A 22,386-nucleotide genomic window follows, 5' to 3' on the forward strand; every position below is an offset into this window, starting at 1 on the left:
AACTGTAACATTTGTCAAACAATATCAACCCAATTAAACTGAGTGAACTCAGTAAATGCAGCTTCAAACCTCTGAAGAGATCTTCAATTAAGGTGTTTTTTATTTCTCGATGGATCCACAGTGAAACATTCTCATATCTTTATGAAATAGTGGCGTTAACCACCTTGCAGCAGGTTTTGTAGTTGTTTGTTAGTCATTTGTGTTAAACGTTATTAATATAAATGTTATTCTATAGTACGTTTCTTCGGACATGACACCAAATTTAAGATTGGTTGGGTTAAGGTGCACACATTCATGAATAGGCATGAATAATAGGAACGAGAAAACAAATTGTATATAAAAGTGTAACAGATATGGAATGAAATGTTAATGTTGCGATGTTGCAGTCGGTATGATGATGTACTATACACACATTTAGAATGTGATATTAGGTTAGGCTCCACGTTGTCTTGAGCTGTGTGAACAACGTTGCCCACATTTGAAATGGCAACACAACGAAAGCAAAGGGAATGTGACTTGCAGTAGCAAAGTTTTATTTCATTTTATTATTAGCCTGTGCCATAAAATAGCATCCTTCCATTGACATGGGGTAAATATGGAGTGAGTGGGCTGGATGGAGAATGGGCCCTCCAGGACAGGTAATAAAACGTCACTTAAAGCTGGTTAGATTGTTCATATCAGGAGCCTAGCTGGAGATCTAGAGCAATCAACCACATCAGACTGCTATATGAAAGAAAAGCTGAAAGCAGGCCCAGCCTTGCAGCAGGGGGGCAATAACACTCATAAAGCGGGCAATAAAGGACTGATTGTCCCGTGGACTGCTTTGGGAGATACAAAAAATAACAGAGATGGGTTATGAGCTTTCCAAAGAGTTAGTCCACGTGCGGCTACCCACCTCTGATAGTCAGGTAGGCCGAGGCCTCTGCTTTACCCACGCGGTTCTCTGCCAGGCAGGTGAACGTTCCCTGATCGCTGACTGATGCTTTCTTTATCTTCAGCAGCAAGTCTTCTTTGTCGTATCTCATGTCATACCTGTCGATGAAGAGGAAAAGCAATGCCAAGTCAAGCATCATCCCGGGCTGATTCCATAAAACTGGATGTTCAATATGTAAATTTCAAAGCTCATTTCAATAAAGGGAATGCAAACAAAAAACGCTAGAGTGAAATCAAGGCTCTGTAAACATGTGTCTGATGTTTTAGATGGAAGATTTATAAGAGTTGTGCCATTCTTGGAATTATAAAGACAGACTTTCTGAGAGCAACTGCTACAGTGGTTGAAAAGGGGGAGCAATTATACCGAGATGAAGGCACGGCAAAATGAAAGGTGCTTTCAGCTGGAACCCTGACTGTTCCACTATTTCAATATTTATAAAGACGAGCCACCCACTGTGGTGTGGGCTCTGTAGTATACTATGCTATACATGTGTGTTTGTGTGAGAGAGAGCAGGGAAAAGAGAAAGAAAGAGAGAAAAGGGGGGGGATAGACAAACAGTCTGAGAGTAAGGGAGTGGCTCAGTCTGACAAACGGAATTTGATGAATGAGCTGAGCAGTAAGAAATGACTAATTCATAGAGATGTTCCATGCATCAGTGTGTATCCACCAGTGCAGGGTACTGTAAGGCAGCAGTGGTGCAGTTAGAGTGAGAGAAACATCTCAGTGAACAGAGTTGAGATAAGCGCCTCAGAGGGGCTACAGACGGAATGAGAAGAGGAGCAAGGAGTCGGGCTCTCCCTCTCTGGGGTCCCTTTGGCGTGAGAGATCCTGTGAAATTGTCTACCCAACCAAACTGATTCAAAGATGGGAGATAAGTCAGGCAGAGAAATGGCACAAGGGGTGAGAAAAAGTCACATTTGGAATGGATGTTCCGAAGGGTGTGGGCAGAATATCGATGGGAGTGGTGGGGTCTGTCCAGAGCCTGGTGAGGACTCCATTCACAGCACATCTCTGACCCAGATACAGAGTTCCCAGGAGGCCAACGGGGTTTAAGGAAAAGAATGAAAGAAGTGGAAGGAGGGAAGTGAGGCGAGGCACGTCTGAAAGTAGGACATGTTTCTGGAGTCATGGGGTTCTGAGGTAGAGGGCACAACGTAGGTAGGCAGACAGACTGCCAGACAGAGAGAAAGGCACTTATTATAGTGTAGGTTTCCGCTCTAACACAGTGACACACTTGAGAAGGCACCGCTCAGGTTTGTTATAGAAGTAAAGGCTTGTAACAGGTGTTAAATGTGTAAAGTGTTAAAGGAAAGCCCTCTTTATTACATTTTCATTAATCTTTTCACACATTTTAATTCAAGAAAGCGAAGTCACTCTGTGTTTTGATTATGACAAGCTTCATAATTACTGTGCATGAGTTAATTCAATTATATGTTTGATTCTTACAGACAACATTAACTGTCAACATTTTCAAGAACAACTCTATGATACATTTGAGTTTTCTAACTAGTTTTGTAGCATACTGCCACATTTCCATCAATCAAAATCAGTTTTGAGCAGCAAACAAAGTAAATAGTTAAACTGGCTGTTGTTGCAACTTTGTTTCATCCAGGTTTATTTAGGTTATTTTATGCTCAACACACTGTTTGGAAAGTTAATTGAATTAAATTGTTTGCTGCAATTCATTACACAGACTCTCATCATTGCTCAATTTAGTGGTGAAAGCACCAATAACGAGAATTATGAGGTCATGTAAGTCATACCCTAAATACTGACACTGTGGGATGTTTGTCATTAAGAATTCAAACATCGGAAACGAGTTGTAGTTTTGATGGATGGCAGTATTGCAAAATGAGACGTGCTGTGTTTAACCAGTATGACTGCAAATCCTTTGGAGGAGGATGAAAAAAAAAGGAGTGCTCTGATGGGATATGTGCAATTAGCATATGCCTGTGATGTGTATACAGGGCGCATGTGTGGACCAAACGGCAGGAACATCTTGCAGTATGATGCAATCCCATGCAAGAGCACTACCAACTGTCTGCAGAAATGACCACAGACTTGAAAATAACACCATTCTATCACACTGGACATTATGTATTTGAAACTGTTAAAAGTCGCTATTTATATATGCTACAATGTGTGTCTTTTTGTGTACATTTAAGTGTTTTATGAGACACGTGACATACAGTAAGACAGCATCAGTCAAAAGCAATGAGAAAGTTTCACCTGATTTTAGCAAAGCAGGTCAAACAGCATATAATGAGATTCTCTGCAGTGAATTAATGACTTTTGTGACACAGACTAAAGTCTTCCATGAGGAATATTTTAAACCGTGTTTTTCTAGTGGGACTCGTTGGCCTTGCTAAAGAAATTATCTATTAGCATTTTACCATATTAACACACACAAACACGAACGCATACACAAACACACTCGACTCAGTCCTAACCTGCCGCGGGGAATATCTGCGTCCTCCTTTTTCCAGCGCAGTGTGGGCGGCGGGTCACCGTGGACCTGACACCTGAACTCTACGCTCTCGTCGACCAGGACCACCTGGTTCACAGGCCGCTGCACAAACACGGGTCTTTCTGGATGTGGGCAGTGAACACAATATAGACGCTAAATATACTTTTGACAGGCTGATTAAATACAGTTGGAGCCATGTGCGGCAAACGTCTAAGAAAGGAGTCGTGCTCTGTTATTCTTTGAGACAGGCTCTCTGAGTGCGTGACAGGACTTCTTACCGAACACTGAGAGCTGAGCTTTTTCACTCTCCCTCTCCCCGACCATGTTGGCCGCCACACACACATAAATCCCTGCATCACTCTTCTTGGTATTTGAAATCGTAAGTTTTCCACCACGAACCTGAAGGAGAAAAGTGCACGTCATTAGAATTAGCAAGTTACATACAAAGTCCTGTTTTGAGACAGTAAAATCTCAGCTGTGGTGTGGTAGAGTAAGGCTCCTCCTCCCCAGAGGATTAACCCACCGTGATTCTGTCATCCTTGAGGTCAAGACGAGTCTTATCTTTCCTCCAGAAGGTGACGGGTTCTGGATGTCCACGTGGAGGCTGACAATCAAAACTGGCAGTCTCCCCGACTACCACCACCACATCCTGTGGGTTCTGCCTGAAGTCATCCCGTAACACTATAAGACAACAAAAAGGGAGACCAGGGGTTCTTAGTATACCTACTTACAAACTGTAACAATGTTTTCGTACAGAGCGGTTGTTTAAATTGTCATTAGTTCAGCTGTTCCATTATGTACAACAGAAAATCGACTCAGCTGTTATGCGCTAACTGAAACCAGCCACTACCTAATTTAAGAATGCAAAGATAATTGTGTCCTATAGACTGCTTCTCTGGACCTTCAGCTATCTGCCTGTCTTCAATAATACAGTGGTCTCTCTCAGTGAACAGGTATGGGCTCCTTGATCTCAGCGGGCACTGGCAACATTGTGTAGATCCAGGTACAATTAACAGCGCAATGTGCACGGACACCACAAAGGAGAGCAAAGTAAAACTACACAAGCCACGCAATTAGTGAGGTCTAGACATGCTGTAAAACCATGCATTAAAAATTCAAACTATAGGGAGTCACAGCAGCTTACTTGAGGCAGCATCCCGCAACACAGAAGCACTAACGAACCAACAACTAACAACTATTGCTCCATTCATAAGAACTGGACAATTTAACTTGAAGTTATAGAGGAAATATAGTCATGTGTGTTAGACCACTCAATGTTTTTAAAGTTAGATTCTTGGTGCAAATATTGGCCCAGTTATTGTGCTAAAGGTAAATGAAAGATTCATTTGATTGCATCTTCTGGGAAATGAGAATAACCACAGAAAATTCAGCAACATAATTTTACAGAGGAGATAGAGCATAGATAGAGTATAGACTCAGTGCTTTCATGGCCAGAATATGCACATCTGCTGTCTCACTAATAATAAAAATCAATGATATGGCTGGGAATGATACTGGATATATAAGAGGTGTAAAGATGAAGGGCCTGTGCACTGCAAGTCCAAGTCATCTGTGTCTCCCCTTTAATAATCCAACATGCTTCTCTAGAGGACCAAAGGCTACAACATTCATCGGACATTTGCAAGGTTGATGACGGTCGATGTGTTGTGAGAGGCGCAAGCTTGCAGAGTTATTATTTTACAAATTCAATATATTGGTCCGGCTGCTACAGATACTGTGCAGCCTTGGACGACAACAGCAGTTTTTTTAAAATGGGCCTGTGCTTCGCAAGCCAGACCTTGGTTATGTGAAAAGTGTTTGTAGCACACCATGTGCAAACCAGTGACCAGATCAAACACTTCTTCATGAATTTTTGTGAAATGACAAGGGAACAGGTGCAAGGTCTCATTTATGACCAAGGCTTCGAAATACTTCACTGACAGCAGCAGATTTTCACAGTGAAAGGGGTTCTGAAAAATATAGTGAAAACCCCACATGTATTTCTTGAATTTATACTTGAGCTAGAAGGAGGCAAAACTCCAAATAATGACAGCTTCATAAAATAAAGTGGAATATGGCATGATTGCTTTTTTAATCTTGCATCTACACAGAGAATTTCCTTAATAAGCAGATTTTTTCCCCCCTCTTCCACTGTTGTCAACATGTTAATTTATCCACAGCAGGGATATCTGTGCTTGATTTTGCGCGTTCAAAGGAACGAGGACATCAAGAATTGTCAAGCAGTGCCCGCAAAAGCCGCACTCGTGCATTTTGAACAGATGTATGAGCTAGCTGCTGCTCGGATAAAAGGTTAAAGCTTCAACACTTCCTGATTCTGTCACAACTGTTATCCCAAATATCAGTTCAAAAGATACCCCTTTAAGTAGCAGCAGGAATGACTGCACGGTAAGTCATCTCTGGAATTACGGTTAAAAATAGAGGTTGTGATTTGGATCCGGCAATAAGACGTGGCCTCTTTGCATTAATAGCTTATGACATGTTGTTTTTCTGAAAAGTCTTGCTGTAGGCCTCTTTTAAATAATAAGAGCATTGTATGACAACAAGCATAACCGTGAAAAAATAAATAAATGAAAATAAAATAATTAAAAAAAAATCCTTATCAGTTAAAGACCCATTTGCTAGTGAATAAAAAATAGCTGCTTACTGTCATTTCTGATTTTGTGTGTGATGACTTAATTAAAAACTAGTGAGATTAATTACATCTCACATTAAATGATAGTTTGTTAAACTCAGAGCAGCATAAACTGGCTCAGTGTTCAGTTTGCTTTTCATACTCATTACTGCCATAAGTCATTCTGCTGGTTTGGTGTAGCATGAATTCCAAGTCCCAGAGGACACCTTCACAAAAAAAAAAAAAAAGAAAATCAGGAAGGAGCCAACGGCTCTTTGGCCCATCTGTCAATCACGTCCAGTAACTGTAGTAAATGAGTCTCAGTTGCAGATGCTACGTTGGCACAGACATATGCCTGACTGGCTGTCGCATTGTACTATACGCTTAGTGACCCATTCCATGAAGGCAACACTGCACTCATCCAGGCACACGCCGACATTCCTGTTCCTGTGTTGTCACACTGAAGATGCGTCTATAACAGCAAAGCCTGTCTCAAGAGACTGTGAAACTCAGACACACACTGGAAAAACTGGAAAACTAGATAATTGCCGACATGAAAAGAAAACCCAATTACAGGAAAGCAAGGCAGAGGAATGTGTGTTGAGCTGACACAACACAGCGTTATACCTGAGACAAGTGTCTCCTAAAAACACTATGCTAACAAAAGAATTATACTATGGCATCTGCAAGTCCCAAATTTCTTCCTCTGTCTTATACTGGATTAATTCCCGGCATATTTCTTATTTTCATGCAATATCAAGTTATTTTCTTCATTTATTTTTCTGGTATTTGATTGATGGTGTACATGATGAATCATGTCTAAATAAATTGGAAGTGAATAACTTATTACATTCAATCTCTTGGAAATAGGCTACTGCAAATTTGAAAGGCTAAAGATCTGGGGTCAAATATATGAACACCGCTGGTGCTCTGGTGGTAATTTATTCAGTCCTGACAGTATGCATTACCCCGCTGCAATTGCAGTCACCCTACACCCACAACACCCTTTCCTGTTTGCACTGAGTCCTATGGAAGTTTCTGTAGGTGGTGTACATAAAGGCGTGACACATGGAGTGGAGGTGGTGTTGTTCTAATCTGTTGGTCTCAAATACGTATCCCCTGTGGAGGCAGCATCCATGTGTAGTCTGCTGTCAGGTGGTAATTATTTCAGATGGCGGGGGCCGCCACCACTGCCTAATGTTGTGTTGATTGAGCACTGCTCAATTATTCAAACAAGGCATTCAGGGGACTCACTCATTTGCCAGTTACATTTATCAAATCAGAAGGAGAATGATTTGTAAATGGGATTCATTTCATGGCACAATGGGTGGTAAAAATATGTGACAAGGTGAAAGTATCTGAATACAAATAACTATACAGGGAGTCATTATATGATTAACAGGAGAAGGGGGACTGTGCAGTTGTTGCCAATCTTTAGATATTCCATCTTATCAACCTGATTTCTTGCACCTTTCTACTGCAACACTCTACAGCCACATTTCATCATTTCCCCGTCACATCACGTACATGAAGATCCCGCTTGAGATGTTGATGTGTGTTGCTAAGCTTAGCAAAGTCTCTAGATGACTCAAAACCAGAGAATCCTCCCCATTTGGTAACAAATATATGACTATTGTCCCTATATATTCATACATGACTTAGCTCTGAACGGACAGGACATTTTTCAGACAGAGCATTACCAGTATGCTAGTATGCTTAATGTTGTCATGTCAAGATCACTAGCACCAGAATTAGCCGATGCTGGTAATGCTCACTTGAAGTTGACAAATTAGACCTTACACTGCTATGTCTCACCAATTGGATGATTTATTTAGTTGGCAACCTCAGGTGCCAAAGGATGGCAAGACTGTACATGGTGTAAGGTTTTCTCACACCTGTCACCATCTCTGCTGCCATCCAGAGGGCTGACTATCCGTTAAATGATTAGCATGATGTACATTGTACATGTGCAATATGCTAATCATTCTATTATTTAAGAAATCTGTTTATGAAAGAGAGAAAAACTAAAACTATTGTTAATTGTAAAGACCCAATGAACACCATTGGGCTATTCATGTTGGTTATTTGCTCCACCACTCCACCCAGATTACATATTCCTACAAGCAACAGATTCATTAAGATGCTATTTTGCACTAACATTCATGATCCCTAGATGGAATTCTGTTTGGCAAAGCCCTACTGCTACCATGAGGGTGACTTTGCCTTTTAGTGACATGTCTTGGCAGCCACTGCATGGGTTGCCCTAAGACTGCATGCTGCCTAGGGAGTGAATGCTACTGACTTTAACCCTGATCCTCCCCACATAAAGATGTTTTGCTCGCAACAAGTAAAACAGAGTTTGGCACAGAATTTGGCAGAGGCTCCCGGTGTTATTTCTGGGGATCAGTTTGACTTTTCCACTAGCGGCACCACAAGGCTGGTATTTGATTGCGTAAAATGTCTTAAGAAGCATTGGATGACATTTATAATGAACAAACTGAGGATGAATTAATAACTGTAGCTCCCCTGCTCATTTAGTTTTTCTATCTGACACGACATTCAGGTCAAAATCTTTCCTGTACACGAAGTACTTGCAAAACTAGTGGCATTCTCATCAAATGTGATTGCAGTGTTCTAACATGGGAATAGGTTAGTATCTAGCTCAGGAACCTTCAGAACAGCCATGGAAACTGTTCATTTATGCATCAAATGCAGATAGGTGAAGTTTAACCATTCCATTCCGTCGTCTTCCGCTTATCCGGGTCTGGGTTGCAAGGGCAGGAGCTTCAGTAGTTAGGTCCAGGTCCTAAGAGGACAACACCATCCTCAAAAAGCAGAGACAAAATTCTCTGATCACCGAACTTGTCACCCTCCACCACCCAGCTGTGCCTAGAAATTCTGTCCATAAAAGTTGTAAACAGAACCGGTGACCAAGGGAAGTGCTGGCGGATTCCAACTTTCACTGGGAATAAGTCCGACTTACAGCTGGCTGTACGGATCACACGCTACACGCACTCCTCATTCAACTCAATGATGTGTCCAAACATTTGACTGGTAGTGCACAGTGTATTGCAAGTTAAATGATATACTATAATGGGAAGTCTCTACAATATGGCTAAATAAGCTTTCTAAATTAGTTAAGTGTAATGTAATCGACATCAGGCTGGCAGTCTTTTTATTTTCAGGGTGTCTGCTCATGCATCTGTGGAAGAACCTGGATACATGGAGAGCTTCTAACTGGGCTGCGTTTCCGAAACACTTTTAACCTATTCAGTTTGTGCTAATTTAGTCAGTTCAGTGCTTCAAATAATCAAAAAAGACATTCGTTCACTTCATTATACAACGCAGTAAACAAACACGGTGTGACAGACAGATGGTGATGAGCAACAAAATTACAACAAAATTAACTCCGGCAGCATTCTGTTGATTTTGTAGTGATCTGCGTGTTTACTTGTACTTGTACCATTTGCGCACCTGTCCAAGTGAGTAGCAACCGATCAAGTGACGGGAGGATAGACTGCATGTGCTGCACAGACCCCCTCAGAAAAAGAAAACTGTTGTGACAGCAGAGACACACCACGGAGACAACGCGAAGAGGTGCAGATGAGAAGGGAAGAAAGATGAAGATGCTTACACCTTGTGTAGCGTGTAACAGATGGCTGTATTTCCATTTGGGACTCACAGATGCGACGAAGGCGTCAGGTGCTGCATGTTGATAAAGCTTGGCGCATACAGGGAACGTATACGGGTTTAGGCGGCAACCAGGCGATGCTCTTTTACAGAATTTCTTAAATAGCAACTTTATTTTTATCAATGTGTGCTGTTGTAACGTATGAATGTAACATCAGAAATTGTGATGCAAGGGTAACTGCAACAATTTTGAGTGGGTTGTACGGTCAGTGATCCTGTGTCAGAAAATCCATGACGGCTAAGTTATTTCTTATGACAGTGGTGTGCTAAATTGCGGTTTGGAGCCTGCTGAAGATTCTTTTTGAACAAGATAGCCTGTAGGGGTGTGTCACAGTCAAGGATGTCCCATATCTGTCACACGCACACAAAATGCACAATGGCACACAGACACACACAGATAAACAAAAAGAAAAAAAACAGCTGCCCTGTTCCTATATCACAAACTTTGCTGATGACCACAACACGTCATCACCGTTCAAGAGACAGAAACAGAAACTGAGACAGCCAACACACAATCGGGGGAGGGAGAGGAAAAATCTAGAGTGGAGAGAGCCATTTGCATTGGGGATTTTTTTTTTTTTTTTGAATAAATAAGCAACTTAACATGTCTGTGCCCTAAAAAAGTCATCAGCAATCAGTCAGGACTACGATCAGCAGGGAGATGAGGAGCATTTACACAATGTCCCCCGAGGCTTAGAGCCAAGCTCAGACTTACATTACCTATTATAATTCCGCCTTCCCAACAGCAGGACACAACATGACTTTTCATATAAATAAAATGGAATGCTGCATATAGAAACAGAGGCATTTCAATTACCGGCAGTTGTTCAGTGTGTGAAAATATCTACGCCGTAAAGAACTGAAATGAATGGTAAACGGAATCTTCACAGTCATTATTAAGGTCTCGTTATACCAGCTCACATATTTTACAGCTCTCATTTGTATTACCGACCACAAGGTAAAATTTTATGCAAATACACACACACACACACACACACACATATATATATATAGCATTAAAACCAATTATGACCCGACTTCATTACCATTTTTGAAACCTGACATGAAATTCAAAAGCGGCGGAAGATCGGGAGCAACTGAAGTCAGCGGTCTCCAAAATTATAACCACGCAGCTTGCAAGCCTAGCACCGCTTTGCTTTGCTTTTTTGGCGTCATTAGTGTCACGTCCAATTAGCGTCAATATAAAGGTTGGAAATAGATGCATGCGGAAATATGAGCATGCCTGTGGCAACGCAAAATTTAGCTTGAGTTTTAGATGCAATTTGCTTTCTGCCGTGTGTATAGGCAGCATTTAACGAAAGCGAATACGTTCCTTCCAAGCTTTAGTCTTAAATAACACAAAATTTGCACTGTGCACCACCACAGGGCACGTTAAACCTATATCTTTGCTCATAACCTTTATTTCTATGATAAATTTAAATTTGAATTTACACTTTCTGAACATTTTTTTATGCAGTCTTTGGCCTTTGAATTAAGAGCCAGTCAGCTGCTGTGAAGAGTTAACAATAACCGCCCCACCATTGTCATGTTTAATTAACCTCCATTCACTTGTCATATAATGTAAATTGAAGTTGTGGATGCTATGGGAGGGACGTCCCCTCCTCCCCTTCCCCGCGTCCCCACTCCCTCATCTCTCACTTGCCTTGCCTCTAGTTACTGTAACAGCATTCCCTCAGACCACATTTCCACATCTATAATTAATTACTGCTGTCTCCGTGCATTTCTTCACAGAGCACATTCCTCTATCTCTCGGTCGAACCAGTGTGAATCTGCTTCTCCCTGCTCCCCTGACTCCCAGTCTCAGTCTCATTCATATACACCTGCAAATCCATTATGCAAACATTTGTACACAGTCCTAGTTCATGATTTTGCATTTTCTTGATGCTTAATCCCTTCTCATTGTTTTTTCATGTGCTGTTTCGCCGTCTTCTTGTGTATCTAAAGAAACCTTTCCCACATATGCCCCATAATCAGAACTAATGGTAGCGTATTGGTGGTTATTGGAAAATGTAAAGAGTAAGGGGAGAAATAGGGAGAAAAGGTTGATCCCAAGATTTTTTTTTTTTCCACAAAGTCTGTGGATATCATGAACACTTATAGAGACATCGTGGAGACATACACCATGAGCTGGAAAATGAGTCAGGGATCCAAACGTAGCACTTTATCCGCCTTGTTTCACTAAAGCTGTGGTCACCAAGGGAAAGAGAGCCTTGGTCTTCTCTAACTGAAATTATGCACGCTGCTTTGTTTCACGGTCATCCTCGTCATCCTTGTTTTGATCATGAAGGCAAAAAGATAAAAAAAAAAAGGATGCACTCTTTGACAGAAGTTAAAAATACTTTTTCCTAAACCTCTCTTGTCATTCTAGCTTTTGCTCTGCTCGTTGTGCCCTTGAGTGATGCTCTATAGCATGTGCTCTTCATTATAGGACAAACTATGCTATATCTCCCCATTGCCTTGATTCTTGTAGGATAAAATGGAAGGAAGTGATGTTTGAGAAAAAAAAAAAAAGATAATCTCCGCATCTGCACCATCTAACATGATCAAACACATCTCACGATGGCCACCAGTGATGGTGTTACCGAGCTATGTTTACCCCAACACCCTGGCTATATCCTTCTTTGCATGGGTACATACAGATGGGCCACAATATGTGCATGTTTGGGTAGTATATAGATACGTATGAATGCATTTGAATAAATGCTCGGAGCTATGGTGTGGAGCGCTGCTCCCCCAACTACTGTTGGCATTCGGCACAAAAGGAAACTAATTAAAATGGTAATGTCATGCTACCACATTAACTGATAGTGTACGGGAGGCTTTGTTGCTTTGATTGCACTGATGTGACCTTTGATCCATAAATGAGAAAATGAACTGAAATGATAAAATATGAGTGTAGTAAACAAGGTTCACCTGCCCTGAAGGTGACGTTACACACAGTCACACGCACGGATACCTCTCTCTGAACAATATGCACGTGCATGTATCCATGGCAACCAGACAACTGAAAACAGTAGTGTGCATGCACAGATTCTGCTAGATTCTGGTTGGCACGCTGATATAATATTTCTCATGAGCTAAAACCCATGATTCGTGATGCCAAGTCACATTCCACGAGAGGGATTCAGGTACATCACTCAATAACCCTAAGCTCCTCCCATCTCCGCCACCAGCCCCCAACAGCAATTGCTTCACTGAGCAGTTTAGGAGATTATTCACCCCAAATCTCTGTTAATCACATCTATGCGCACCCCCTGGTAAGCCCCAGGCTCACCCAGCACATGACCTGTACGTACAAAGCCACTGGAAAAGAGAAGCTGCTGGTGGCTGACGCTGGTCTGCCGCTCTCTGACACCTTCCTGTGATCTCCTCCTCCGTCTTCCATCACGTAAAGCACAGAAGCAGATTAGAATGCACTATCCATCAGAAGAAAGACTGCGGTGCCACTTTAGAAAATGGCATCAATATTTTATTTATGGCATTTCCATAGAGAGATAGGTATAGAGCAGCAGCCCAATCTTCCAGTGATAGCCCATCCTGAGGTGATCAGTCTCCACCGAGAGAGAGCTTTGTGAAAACACGCATGCATATTCATGTACCTCCCTGCCTGTGCACCTTCACACGCAGGGAGGAGGTACGTGTGCGAACACAATCCCAACTTACATCTTTTTCTTTCTTTCTCTCTCACTCACACACAGAAGATAAAAGTGCTCAATCCATCAACACAAACCATCAACATCTTTATTCTGCAGACATTCACGTTTTCAAGTTAATCATTTCTCTGTTCATCATCTGTCGGTTGTACTCAGTTTTTCACACTCGCATCCCCAGATTCTAGTAATTTTTTGCGAAACAAAGGAGACGGTGTCTTCCAGCTCTTCAGGCAGTTCTGTTTATCCACACAAACGGGTACTCTGCAAAGGAATCCAACCTGTCCATCTCCTGCTTCTCTCCGCCCACCTCCCCAAAAAGAGGAAAAAAAAGTCATCAACACTATTTCATAAAGAATCTTCTGGCAAAGTTTGATTTAAAATAAAATGGACAAGGTAAATCAAATAGCGCAGTTCATTATTTGTGTGTGGTGCACCGGTTGACAAAATAACTGTAAATACTGACATGGCTAATCTCAGCACAGCTGTTAGTATTAGGTCCTTTAATCCTGGTCCAGATCGGTGATGTGCTCACACTGGCTTGGGGACAGATGAGCAACAGCCACCAGGCTGCCAAGTGGGCTAAAGGCATCAGACCAGCCTGACGCTCACTTTTAGACATGATAAGCTGTGAATCTGTGGGTCCTGGAGAGCAACTCCCAAAAGCGCAGTCTTTGTGGTGCACCATCCAGGCTTTTGACTAAATATTACCAGCTCTGCTGCAATCTCACACTAAAATTCAGAAATTTCTGTAATGTAGCTTTTATAACTGTGACTACATACATCTGTCCTGACAGGTTAGTTATTAACCAAAAAAAAACAAAACAAAAAAAAACAACAACAAAGTGCTACGAGTTCTCGTAAGCATTCAATAAAACAATATATATGTTGAATTTCCCCAGTGGGGATCAATAAAGTATTATCTTATCTTATATTCTCTCTAATGGGAACTAAAAGGAAATTCCAATCTTATCTTATTTTATCTTATATTAAACATACACTGCTGTTCTTTTGTAGATTTAAAAAAATATATATATATATATATATATATATATATCATTTGCATAATATTTTAATGACATTCAAGGCTGTTTGAACATCCCGCAGTCAGTCTAGCTGCGTCTAAAATCAACTAAATAAAGCAGCAAACAAAATCTGCACAGTTCCTCCTGTATGGGCAAAGTATTTATTTTTCTCTTTAGATTGTTAATATGAGGAAAATCCTTTTAGGCGTGACAGAAACACCACATAGCTGCAAGTAAACACGCGCAACATATGACGTGTGCGGGAACAGTTAGCTCAGATGCTCTTAATTTAAAGAAGGATCCCACCCATTTGGTTTCCTGGTCCCAACTGATTTCCTCAAATCACATTTGTTGACGCGTTCGCAGTCTGTCAGTCAAGAGTTCTAAGTGACACACTATCACTGATCACCGAGCGCTGCCTCTGATGAAATACAGCGCAGCCACGCGAAGATGGTTCGCTTCCTGCCAGCAATGTAATAACCCTTTAAATCATGGTGAAAATGAGTGCTGTGAGAGGCTGACTCTGCAGTATGAAGTGCTGCACTCCTCTGCTGCTGACACGCTGGAGCCAGTCTGCGCCGACTTTACTGTCTGATCTGCATGTGCCAAGCCCAATTGTCTGTGGTCAGATGAAGAAGAGCGACAAAAAGACAAGGCAGCATCTGCGTCACGTATCAGTAAGTAGAAAGGTCATGAGTGTAAGACATGCAATAAATGACTGACAGATGGAAGCACGAACGTGGATGCCAACACATATTCTCTCGGTACGAGGCATAAGGAAACCGACAATCCTGTCTCCAGTCTTCTAGATAAGAAAAATCAACCAATACCCCCACAGAATGCAAACAGACAGTGCAAACAAAATGCACCCCCGTCACCAGCCTGCTCTTCTTTATTTCGCTATGGAAATCCAAAGACTATGCGCCAAATTTCAATTTAAGAGCAGGAATTTAATGGAACACAAAATCCTGCAAAATGTCCCGTGTACCGTGTTTCCCTTGAGTTAGTTTAATTTCATTTAGAAGGGATTATACTGAAATTTAAGAAATGTAAATGTAATTTCAGCTATTTCAGAATGAGGTGACACTGATTAACCCAATGTTGAGCTTAGACAAATTTACTTTTGGAGGTAACATTTTTTTTTCCTTTCACGACTAATTACTTGTATTCAGTCTTCTAAATTCCCAAGTAAGCGCACAAATGCTTTGCATATCAAAAAGAAAGTAAATGATTAGAGTGCCCTTCCTCGATGGTTGGTTGGGGCAGATTTTTTTTTTAATCTAGAGTACAACCAGAGGGCAAAAGCAATAGAGGAATGAAGACGGGGTCAATCAATATAGTTTGGCTTTTTATAGTTAATAAAGCTGTATGCTGCGTGTGCTCCCTACACTACAAAGACTGCACTTATTGTTAAGTTGCTCCAATTACTGGCTGGCAGAGGCAATTTAAGAAAAGCACCATTAACCCCGGCATCCGAAGAAACAGAAAACAGCCGGGTGTTTTCTCTCAGGGAATGTAATTGATGAGACACCGTGGAACAACACACCCACTGGAGCATCAAGTCCCTCGGCAAATTATTACTTGGCTTACAGTATGTGTGGAGCCTACCTGGTTGCTGCTTTCATCATATTTGGTGCCTGAGTGTGGCATTACACGCTGTCATTGTATACTTTAAACACTGTCAAAAATATGCTGTCACAAGGAGAAACCTTAGATTTGCGTACAGTAATAACTGCAACTTTTGGAAGTGCAGATTAGTGTATTTGCTTCCATCATTTCACTGCTCCTGTAACCGGTGATGCTACATGCTAACAAACCATTTCTTTATCAAAATACTGATATTTGTTTGACTGAATCTACGGGATGAGAAAAGTGTAAAAAGTGTTATTTCCTGAAAAAAGGGAACATAAGTGCAGCACTAGCATTAGGTGGCAACTGAAGTCAACAAAGAGCAAGAAGGTTATTGGCACAAAGTGAGTTTGCATGTCCTCATGCATCTGTGTGCATCTCCTCTGGGTCCAAGTTAGGTGACTTGGAAACTCTAAATTGCCTGTAGGTGTGAAAGTAAGTCCATATGTGTTTTAGCCCAGTGGAAGACAGGTCACCTGTTCAGAGTAAACTGTGCTTCCCATAAAACTGCTGGACTAGACAGAGAAATAACAGTTTAAAAATAGTCAATTTTATGTTTAGTCTGTCTTGCTAGTACTCTTCTTTAAAAGAAATCTAGGGACTGAATAATCTGTTTATTGATCCACCACTGAAATATCTCAACATAAACTGGACGGAGGGCCGTCAGACACCATCACTAGGTCAAATGTTTCCTTTTGACACAGCCCCACATCAGTTTATCCTTAGGCTTCGTAGATGTAGTTCCTAATTAAAGCTCCCCCTGGTGACTGACTGCAGTATAGGTCATAAGCGCCAAACTAAAACACTAAAATACTAGTCAAATATTTTTTTTTTCAAGGACCGTTTCTGTCATATATAGTAGTTAACATAATACCAACGCATACTCAAGTGTCAATTATTCCGAGTTGTTAACACTATGGACACTTCCATGGCCTATGTTACTGTGACGTTTCACGATATCAACTGGAGGAAAAACAGAACGCTGCTGCTTTCAACCATGAAAATGTCGTCTTGCTGTATTATCAACAAACAATCAACAAAACTTAAACTTTTGTCACATACTGCCTGGATAACATTATGGATTAGAATAAACTGTGACTGAAATTATGTTAAGTTAGTGCTTATTTAGGGGATTCTTGTTACATTTTAATGCAAATGCTAACTGTGAGCCAGCCCAGACTTCGTCCCCTCTGTGTCCACCTTCGGTCAAATCGTCCATCCAGTGAGTGAGAGTGTAGGGGTCGGTGAATATAGTCCCATCAGTCAGATTTAACTTTTTCACATAACACTCACAGTCTCGGAGAGTGAATGTATCAATATATTCTATAAAATATGCGTATTCCTTGTCCATTTATGCCGCAACATAGAAATATGCTAACCGCTGTTTGTTTGAGATGTTTGGCATCCAGTTAAGTCCCGCCCCTCAGAAAACATCACATTGTTCAGTTGCCATGCCAACCGCTCCATGAAGCGTTCCTGTGTGGTGAGTACAGTGTATAATGCAACATTTTTTTATAACTGGTGGAGACAGAGCAGATGGCAGTATTAATTAAACGTAAATGTGACAGAAGTGTGGCCAGGTCTTTGATATCGCGGCTCCACGTGACTACTTTTTTTATATATAATTTGTTACAAAGCTTTTAGTTACAGTTTGCACGCATCAGTACAATTCTTAAAACCATTCTGGCGTACAGAGAAGTGCTCTGAATGGTACAACAATTCATGTTAATACATGTAATGTTGTCGGGGTTAGGGTCTATAAGATGTCAGATATACCTGATGTTTATTCATAATGTATATCTGTAATAAACCGTTTCGCAGCAGTGGCTGGTAACATGACAGACACATAAGGATAACATCAGCTTTAATTGATTGGGCCAGTCCTTCTGAATTGGATAAGGCTGGTGAAATTGGGGAAATTTCATCAGTTAAAAATCCGCTGAGATTTATTCAAGAGGGCAGCAGCCAGATAGATTCTCCAATATCTGGAGTCACATCTCTGCCCCCATCGGCTTAATGGACTGAATCCTATGGGAACCTTCACTCCTGTGTCACTCGGCTGCACCACTCCTGGCTCGACAAAAATGCTAAAAAATATTACAGTGTGGAGGTGAGTGGACTCCACATCCCTTTCAAAAAAAAATTCAATGGGCTAGGATTTATCCTATAAGTGCAAGACCCTTCTTTCAGAGCACAGGAGAGCTTGAGGAATCTTATCCACCTCGTCAGCCATTTGCCGTAGCTATATTAAACCACCTCATTCATGCTTTCTGCGCTGGGAGATAGTAGCAAAACATAATCTATCGTCCAAGTGGAGGCTTTCATACCTATCATTTTTGATTTAAATCTTTTTTTTTTTCTTTTTTTTTAATGAGCTCTTTTTGCATTACAAATTTTTCAATTAGCTGACTTGTCTTCATCCTATAGAAGCTGGCAGAGTTATTGCCAGGCAAACATGGCGTTCCTTTGTTTCCTTATCATTTAATTGATCAACAGAACGATTTGTAATAATGAATTGTTTCTGAGAAAAATTTTAAATGTAGCAGCAGCTTGTAATAACTGCTTCATTAGCTGGGATTTGAGGTTTTATCTGAATGAAATGTTCATTATACTACTACCTTGGATCCCGTGATTGCATCTGCGGCCAATCAGAAAAATGACCACATTTCATTGTAAGAAATTACAGCTGGACAAATTCCATCCGAGACAGTGTGTATTCTTACTTCTTTGTTTGAGGAGTATGTATGAATTAGTAATAAGCCCAGTGATCCCCTTGCTGCTAAATAGGTTAGAGGAAAGAATATATATTTATGTATGAGGGGAGATGGAGGTTGTGACAGACTACTCTCCGTTCTGAATGCCAGATAGGAAGATGTAGGGGGAGACTATGTTTATTCTGGATGGCTAGATGTATAGTTCCAGCCTTGGTGGGAGTGCTGTTGAGCGCTACATGGCTGAGTTGAGCGGCAGTGCAACTCGCCACGGCTCTCTCTAAAAAGCCCTCACCCACAGAGAGTTCCCCAACTGTCACATGCCACTGAACCACGGTAAACAACGCACGCACGCACAAATACACACACACACAGCATAGCCATTTTCATTAACAGAACTACTGGCACACTCAGCCCAGCTGGTCCCTGAGTCGACACTGGAACTGCACATCTGGTGTCAATGCTCTGTTTGAGGGAGGCCATCTGGTTGTGTGGAGGAGGAGGAGGAGCAGGAGGAGACGGGAAGTCAAAAGAGACTGGCGAGACAACAAAAACAGGCCTCTCATCGATACTTCGCCATTCAACGTATGCACATAGGAAATGGATCTGTTTGTCAGATGTGCTACATACTCAGCGTGCATTAGTCCTCTTCCGAGTAAGAGGATTAGATGTCAAAGTCAGGTTTTCTCTCTGAGCATTTGGAGCTAATGGCAATGAACAGATAGCATGTTTAATGGCCCTGACTCTCAGCTAAACATGCGTCTTCTCGACATGAATAATGCCCCCTTTGTACTGTCCCATGACTTCCACTGGGAACTTCATATTACATAATACATAAAAAAACATTAATAATTTTAAAGTGTTTCCATGTGACTCTGCAGTACATTTCAACTTCACCATTCCCTTTGCTGTGATGTATTATGTTATTCATAATTTCAGTGCCTACCATTCTGTTCCTATTAGACAACTGACTGTTGAAGGGACACCCTTATACAATCCACGCCACACTCCAATTAACTCGGATGAGCTGCATTTATACTTCACTGGAAACTATACCGTTCCATGCAGTTGAAGTTACACGGCGGCTCATTATACATGGTGTTCAGCAGCGTCAGAGAGATGCTTCCCGTACGGCTGCAAGCATGAATGCTAGCACGCAGACACCAGTACAAGCAAAAATCATCTTAGTCATCTTGTGATGCACTGGCACAAGCCCAGAATGGCAGCTGAAAAGGTCTTGCAGTGGCTCATAACCGCAAAGATGACAGGTGCAGAAGCACAAATCCATCCCTGCCCTTTTCAATATGTTACTATGGACTCATAATATCTCAGTCACGATAACGTGCGTTCATTTTTACGGACCATGGCCGAACTCCGACACCCGTGATGACCCTTGACACACGTCTACATCTGAATGAGGCCAAAGGTCGGAAGATGACCACTGAAACCGTTGGATGCACCAGCAGTAATGCGCTTGCGCTTTAAGGCACAATCGCACACAAGCCTGCAAATCCGCCCACACACAAAGTGCATTCTGCTGCCAGTGGCCAACTGAATCATGCTCTTATTAAACCTTGATCGGAATTCGAGCTAGGGCATTATCCACTTACAGTTATTAATGCTGCTGATCTCTAGGGAGGACGGAACAAGCAACAAGGAGGGGATGCGGGTGGAGGGGGGGGGGGGGGGGGGGAGGAGATCGGGGGCACACATACAGATGTTGCCATAAAAAAGCTTTGACTGGAGGTAGGATTGTTTACATTACATGCATGGACTAGGTTAGCATTGTTTCAGTGACTAGAATATTTGGCCATCTGTTAGTGAAGGAGCTGGACAAAAGGGCAACAGAAAAAAAAAATACTAAGCAGAAAAATAATCCCTTAAAAAACGCATTATTATCAAACCAATCGGGAATGCGGTGAGTACCTGGACGCAATAACCCAGCGCTAGCTGCTTGATGAGACATAACAAAATTGCTCTTAAAATCCTAGCCTCAAGGGCCACGAAGAAATTGAGATTCACATTTTACTTCTCCAGTATACTCAAACTCAACATCTGGTAATTAGAAATCCGAAGACATTCCCTCTCTCTTTTGGAGTTAATTAAGGGTGAGCACAATTACTACAACTATGAAGAAGTATGTAGAGATAAACACAAGAGTAGGAGAACAGGAGAGAAAAAGGAAAAGGAAGTGAAATGAATAGATTTCAAGTTACGCGTACAGTAATGGCAGACGGGAAGGCAATTAGAGCTTGGCTGACTGACGGTCTGTGAGTTCTCTGACAGACAGGAGTAGGGTACAACAAAAATATGATACCATGTTACAGACTGGGACGAATATTATTTTCATAAATATGAGCTCGGCGGTGTGCGAATAAAAACGGAGGAAAAATGTGTTAAGAATAAAAGCCTTGAATCCTGATCTATATTTTAAAGGCTTAACACTGCAGAACATGCTATTGTTATATTCTACTCTAAAAATCGTTTCATTTTCTAATAAACATAAAATAACCTTAGACACATTTATGCAATTTACCAACTTGCTTGTGTTTTTTTTTTTTTTTTTTTTTTTTTTTGCTTCAATTTGTGATTTCATCTAAACAATGCATCGCCTCTAAATTGCTGTTCGTGAGAGGCTTTGTTTACAACATCGGACGACTGGAAACCAAATTCAATTTTTGCCACCTACACAGATGCCTTTTAATTAGATAGGAAGTGAAACGCGCAACCGCTTCTGTGTTGGGTTTTTTAGTGACAAAAATGTGTTTCAAGAATGCACTGCATTCTGCACAAGTGGCACCATTGTTAGCACACTCGCACGATGTCAGTGTCTTTCTAAACGGAATGGATTCAGCCATTGTCTTATGTTCATTTACAAACACACGCTGGGTTTCCTTCAGCTTGCTCATAGGAGGTATTTCACATTAATTGACAGTGACTTTGTTAGCATCTGATTTACACCTGTAGTTTGTCCTTCCCTCCACTGCCAGCGACTTAAGGCTTTAGGCAGTTTGTCATCCTTCCTAATCCTTAATAGCCCTTCCAAGAGTTACAGCACCTGTACGTACATCCGCCAAGCCACATGAATTTTCCTCTCAGGGATGGTATGATACCAGCAAGGTCTGACTGCCTGGACAACGCGGCGATACAAGGGGAGTGGTGGGTGTTGAACACAATCCAAAGCAGCTAGACGGGGGAGGGGGCGGGGGACGCATGCAGGGAAAGGGAAGCGACAACTGTGGCTGGATCTGGCTTTGATGAGGAGGCATGAGAAGAGGGGAGGCTCAGTCTTCGAGGGAAGCAGGTGTGTGAGGAGGTGATAAGAACATCGTGGCAGGCACTACGCGTACACACGTACACACGTATACGCGAGCGCGCGCACGTGCCTGCGAACAAACAAACATGCTCCCGCAAATACCACTCGCCGAAACTGCTCATCCAACTTCAACACTGAATTTAAATGGCATCCTTTCAAAAAAAGAAAAAAAAAAAAACACAAAGGACTAAGCTTGCACCGGTGCAGTCCCTAACACTTTCTCTTCCCTCACATCAGAGGGAGACAGACAGAGAGTGATTGCGTATGAAAAGAAAATTTTAAGACCAGAGTGAAAATGATGAGAAAGGGGA

General features: G+C 41.6%; 1 protein-coding gene across 2 annotated transcripts in view; it reads right to left on the reverse strand.

The window, feature by feature from the left end:
* LOC125021704 (roundabout homolog 2-like) overlaps positions 1–22,386 on the reverse strand; it is a 73,274-nt gene that overhangs the window by 30,294 nt on the left and 20,594 nt on the right. For both annotated transcript variants that reach the window (XM_047607851.1, XM_047607852.1), the window contains exons 3-6: positions 3,925–4,082; positions 3,680–3,800; positions 3,385–3,523; positions 896–1,032 (exon numbers count right to left, since the gene is read on the reverse strand). In XM_047607851.1, the coding sequence (XP_047463807.1) occupies positions 896–1,032; positions 3,385–3,523; positions 3,680–3,800; positions 3,925–4,082 (555 nt within the window). The remainder of the gene's footprint in view (positions 1–895; positions 1,033–3,384; positions 3,524–3,679; positions 3,801–3,924; positions 4,083–22,386) is intronic.

Source organism: Mugil cephalus, chromosome 15, assembly GCF_022458985.1.
Source record: "Mugil cephalus isolate CIBA_MC_2020 chromosome 15, CIBA_Mcephalus_1.1, whole genome shotgun sequence".
NCBI classification, from domain to species: Eukaryota; Metazoa; Chordata; class Actinopteri; order Mugiliformes; family Mugilidae; genus Mugil; species Mugil cephalus.